General features: G+C 41.9%; 1 protein-coding gene across 1 annotated transcript; it reads left to right on the top strand.

The window, feature by feature from the left end:
* Positions 1 to 1,671: 1,671 nt before the first annotated feature.
* Positions 1,672 to 3,761, top strand: LOC140588376 (interferon gamma 1-like). Its single transcript, XM_072710378.1, has 4 exons — positions 1,672 to 1,905; positions 2,261 to 2,332; positions 2,490 to 2,690; positions 3,300 to 3,761. The coding sequence occupies exons 1-4, from the start codon at positions 1,780 to 1,782 to the stop codon at positions 3,438 to 3,440; spliced, it is 540 nt and encodes a 179-aa protein (XP_072566479.1). The 5' UTR covers positions 1,672 to 1,779; the 3' UTR covers positions 3,441 to 3,761.
* Positions 3,762 to 5,674: the final 1,913 nt, after the last annotated feature.

The following is a 5,674-nucleotide window of genomic DNA, read 5'->3' as shown; positions in this document are numbered from 1 at the left end:
GAGCATGTTGGTACAGGACTTGCAGACAGGATGTCAGCCACCCCAAACCAGAGGATAGGGACTAAAAATCTGGTTGCAGAGAGAATCCCTGCCTCCCCGACCTACCATGGGATGGTCAAAGACTTCTCCAGGATGGCCAAAGACTTCTCCAAAAGCCCTCGGAAGGTGACAGAGGAATCCAGAGTGGGGCTCTTCTCCGTTCACAGGGCAGTCGGCCACTCTCAGGCTTGACCAGTCAGTAGTGAAATCGCAAACTGCACCCAGGAGGTGTCTTCAATGAAAATCTCTGGGTGAGAATCTACAAATAAGCCACGCTGCATCAGCAAAGAGCGGCACTGCTTGGGATCTCCATTCTACTTTTCCGGAACGGTGATCGAGACACGATGTGACCGGTCAAGGAGGAGAAGCATGAAGAGGAGCCGCTGCCCAATGTCCTTCCACGAGTTGATTTCCCACCGATTCCAGCTGAGAGATCTTCGCCTGGTAGTCTTGAAGCTGGAGGTGGGACTCAGCCAAATCCATTGTTCAACGAGTTATTCTGTCACCTCTGGTAGGGACAGAAGCTCGGGAGACCAGAGAGTGGAGAAAGAGGGTTTTATTTAGGAAAACAGGCAACCAGAAATATAGCTGACACGCTGGGATCTTTGTTGAGGTCACGGTTCCTGGAGGGTCGAAAACAGGGAAGATCAACCCTACACAAGCACGATAACACACAGGATAAGCAGGAAGGCAATGGGGATTAAGGAGGGTAGGAGAGGTGAAAGCAAGTAGGGAACTAGAGAGACAGAAAACAATAGTTAATTGCTCAGTAAGCACCATGGAAGGAAGCAATACCTTGTACTTAGTGTGAGGGCAGGCTGGGATACAAAGGCAAGGAACAGGTGCAAGTGTTAATCGGGGCAATCCAGGGAGCCCGCTCAGTGGAGCATGATATGAAACATTATTTTATGACGGCACTGGGAGGCAGTGTGTTGAAGATCACTGGTTTGAGCTCTAGCCTTAGCAGAAAAGCCACAGGTCCATGGGCCCTTGAGCAAGGCCCTTAACACCCGACTCCATTGGCACCTTAGGCGGCTGCCCTTTGCCTGCCCCAAGCTCGCTCTCATCTTTGTGTGTCTTATGGGGTGCAGAACGAGTTAGGCAAAAAGAGAATTCCCCTATAAAGTTTCATTCTGTGGTATCCTGTCCTCTGGTCTAGGGTTTTCCTGTACAGGTAAAACAGTCCCCGCTTAATGCAAAGTACTCGACCCCACTACCTTCACGAGAATATTAGGAAACGATGCCAAGGATAGAATAATGAATCCTATTATTAGTATTTCCAGACTTATGCATGTTTTGTAAACAACAAAAGAATATATACCAATGTTTCATAAGAAAACAGACAGGTGGACAAGACATACACCCCTCAATTGCCCTCCCCCAGTTCAGATGTGTTCTGTAGTCCATGTTTGAAATGGTCAGTCATGTCCAACTCATTTCCATCCTCTGTTCACCTTAGAAACAGGCATATTAACACAGAGATGTAGCAGCTCAACTGACACTGTGTCTATTAAAGGCTTTTTTTTTTCACCGAGTTACCTGACAAGGTTATTACCAGAAAACAAAAACTCAAAATCAGCAAGACAAAGGAGCTTCCTGGGAATCCATAAGCGTAAAACACAACCCACACCAAGGAAACCTCAGCTTCGCACCTATCGATAAATAGCACTGCGCGGAACGCCTTTATCGTGACAGCGACTTGAACAGTTTGACAGATCAGAGGCGCAACCCTTGAAACAAATGGTCTCTTCACCAAAGCTGTACCTTCTATGCAAGATATTTGTGATGATTTTCAGCTGGGCGAATTCAACTGACTTTATATCACATAACATGAGGGATGATCTCAGAAAAATGAAGGAATACTTTGTAAGTATAGTCGCTGTATGCGGTGATACTGGTCCGATATGTCAGTGTTTGGCTGGGATCATGGATACAGAATAACTTTTTGCCTCTGTGTGATATGATGTTGAGTCCGACCATCCAGTCATCTATCGTCAATGGTTTTTGGAGAAATTTAAGGTGCTGCTTGAGCCAGTCATCATGACTGAGTATATAGTTTAGTGAGTATATAGTTTGTGGTTTGCTCAAATGAAACTGAGCCATGCTTTATCATTTCAGAAGTGTTAAACTATACAGAGAACGTTGTCGCTTCCAGTCTCAGCTAGGAGTCTGAAGACACCAACATGTGCCACACATGTCTCCCTTCTGTTCTTCTTTGCAGAAAACCAATGACAAGTCCTTGTTCCACAACCCCATTTTCCTGAGAAGCCTGAACAACCTGGAAAACTTTAAAGTAAATATTAATTCACATTACTAACTGACCTTTGCTGCATTTTGCAGCAAAGCAGTCATGTAATCTCCTGCTGCTTCCAGCGGTTTGACTGTGTGTATTCCGGAGTGTGTGTTTTTCGATGATGGACAGCTCCCTGACTTGTGTTTGGCTCTGACAGGATGGGGAACAAGGGGTGATCATTGGAGAGGTCCTGGAGGTGTACGTAAACATTCTGTCACGCATGATGAACGACACCACAGATCCAGATATGAAGGTCAGCATCAGCCATACCAGGAGTAGGTTGGAAACCTTAAAGAAGAACCATTTCCCAAACACTGGAACCCTGAAGGCCCATCTTCAGGACCTCTGGGCAATTGCGGTAAGTGGACCCGATACCACAGGAAGCCTCTTGAGTTGGTCTCAAAAGAAAACAACTGACAGGGATCACTTATTGAGGAGTTTTCGTTAAAAACACTGCCTGGTGTAGTGGCTGATTTCTGGATGTTGTGATGACTGGGTTATCTGAAATGTACAAAATGGGATGTGCAGAATTTTTATCCAAGATCAGACATGCTTGAAAAATGTCTAACAGTCACTAGCTGTAGACATAGAACCAAAGATCTAGTTGCCAAGATTAGCCTATGTTGGACTCGTGACTTCATATGAGAATTAACGTATTATGCTGAATATATAACTCTGCTTTTTCATGTGTGATGGTCAAGGATTATAAAGATGATTTCCTTTGATGATTTGATCACTTGATCTTCCCATCGACATGCAGTCATGAAATAGATTACGTTTTCCTTTGACTTGCAAAAAAAAATTTTGTTTTTCTGGGATACCTAAACCTCAGAGATTAAAAGTGCATGTTAAATTTCTTAAATCATTGCTTTCGAACATAAAAATATGACATTGAGGGGAACCATTCTACACACTGATAGAGTAACTGTGGTGATACATCCTGAGGGCTTTTGTTGCTTCCATTTAGCCTGATGACCTGCTGGTCCAGAGAAGGGCAATACAAGAACTGTTGGCAGTATTCAACAGAGCATCTCTCCTGGGCAGCAAACTGCAAGCGTGCAAGGAACTTTCTCGCAGGAAGCGGCAAACCCGCACAAGCCGGATATAGCAGTTTCACCAGGCCAGCTCCATTTAACTTTAATTAACTTAATTAACGTTACCTAATTTAACTTTTTTAATTTAATTTATTATGTATAATTTTGGAAAGGTTTTTTTTTTAATTAATTTATTTGTTTTCATGAAGTGTTCGTATAAAAATGGAATTTATACATTTATTTATTCATTTTCTATCTACAGTGTTTGTAAAATGACAAAAGAACTCCATACCATTGCGCTCAATGGTGATGGTCACAGTTTTTGCAATTTTATGCAAATATAATCTAAACTCACTGTAAGTTTGCAGAATCATTTGAAGTATGGTCTATGACTATATTGACTATCTCTGACTATGATTAAAACAAAGAAAGATGCATCTCATTGTGTTGCATGTCTTACAGTTTAGTATTGAATCCCATTGTCTTTTCTTGGTGAAAAACAGTGAATGATCTGAGTGATGAAAGACTCTGCCCTATTCCAGCAACACACTACTGGAACGAAAGGACCTCATATCAGCGCTCACAGAAAGTCTTGGAACGCTTGCTTAATTCTGTAAAAATATTGCAAATTTATTGGTTTCATAATAAAAAATATTATATTTTACAAAAAGTATAAATTAAAGTAGAAACATTTAATGTTTATGTACAACATTAATTTCAAGTAGTAATAAATTAAAACCCAACTAACAGTTTGGGTAAGTTGAGCTGTTCACTGACATGCAGTCTCACTGGGTGCTTTTTAATTACTCCTAAAGTTTGTGTTTAGTATCCCTTTGGGATCAATGACCGTAATTGCAATTAATAGCAAAATGGTAAGAACAGAACTGAACGAGTCAGTCAAAAAATAATGGCACAATAAAATGAAAATGTCTCTGCGGAAGATATATGCAAATATGTTAAACATTGCTTGTCAATGGACTTTTGTTATAGAACCAATAAATTTGCAATGTTATTACGGAATTAGGAATTAACACTTTCTGCAAGCACTGTATTTATCTCATCACACTATCCTTTTTAATGACAGTGTTAGAAACCGGATACATAAGGTTTAATGTCAACATATCCTGAGAGGATAGGACCCATAACTGCAATGCAATGTGTCTATCGCTCATGCAGAGACACTGCCACACACACACAGACACATACACACACACACACACACAAAAGCACTCAGAAACACACACTCACGCCTCTTGCAGTAACCAAACAGACAGACTGCACGGAAATATCACACCTTGCTTGAAAATGAGAAACATTGTTACTCATCTGCTCAGGTCTCACATATGTTCCTTCCCACGCTTGGCAGAGTGCTTTCCAACGGTTGTCTTTAAATGCGACTCTACTCAGCCCAAATGCACCCCCATCTCAGCACATGTGAGGCTGCATCGTAAAGAGAGACACAAGCCCTCAGTAGGGTTTTAGCTACAAGGCTTGTAAGGAAGAGATTCACACTTTCACTCTCCCATCTTCAACTTCATAGTTTTTCAGAGTGCCTGTAAAAAAAAAAACTATGCTTATATCTACATTCAACAAACAAAACTCTGCATGAATGTATCATTTACAAAAGTACATTCTGAACACATCATTTATCTGTCAGAAATTTGCTAGAGGAGGTATTCCTTGTCATCAAACAGCCCCAGTGTGCACGTGGGGGCGATGAGGCTACAATAAGTGACTCTTAAACCCCCCCCCCCCAAGGTGTCTTCTACAAGACTAAGAAACCAAGAATTTCTTCATGTTAAAAATAAGCACAGACTAAGAGGCACGTGAAACCGCAATCAGCATTTGCCGGGATCATCGAAACCGCAGCGTTGCACGAAACCACGAGATCCAAGACTAATTTCAACGGGGAGATAAACGATAAGCACCTACAAAAGTAGCTTCACACGCATACTCAGCTTCATGCTCATGAACAAACTTCCATCAGCTTCAGCATTCTTCACTAACTAATAGCGTGTTGCCTACTGTTATAGCTCCGAGGCATTCCTCATGCTGGGGGAGTAATTGGTCAAATGTCCTTCAGAATCTTTGAATATCTAATTGGTTTTACTATGGGGAAGACGTTTTTGGATGACGTTTCATTTTTCTGTATCTACAGGAGCTTATTATTTTGACAGCTGAGCCTCAATAACTAGGCTGTTGATTGTGCTTCTTTCAGTAACCAAACAGCTGCTGACCTTAGTCCTTACACTCTCACGTCTAAAATCTCCAGCTCTGAGCCCCCTCGTCTGCCGCGAGCTGAGATGTC

This window comes from Paramormyrops kingsleyae, chromosome 3 (genome assembly GCF_048594095.1).
Source record: "Paramormyrops kingsleyae isolate MSU_618 chromosome 3, PKINGS_0.4, whole genome shotgun sequence".
NCBI classification, from domain to species: Eukaryota; Metazoa; Chordata; class Actinopteri; order Osteoglossiformes; family Mormyridae; genus Paramormyrops; species Paramormyrops kingsleyae.
The sequence above is the reverse complement of the archived record's forward strand: the minus strand, read 5'-3'. Positions and strand labels throughout refer to the sequence as shown.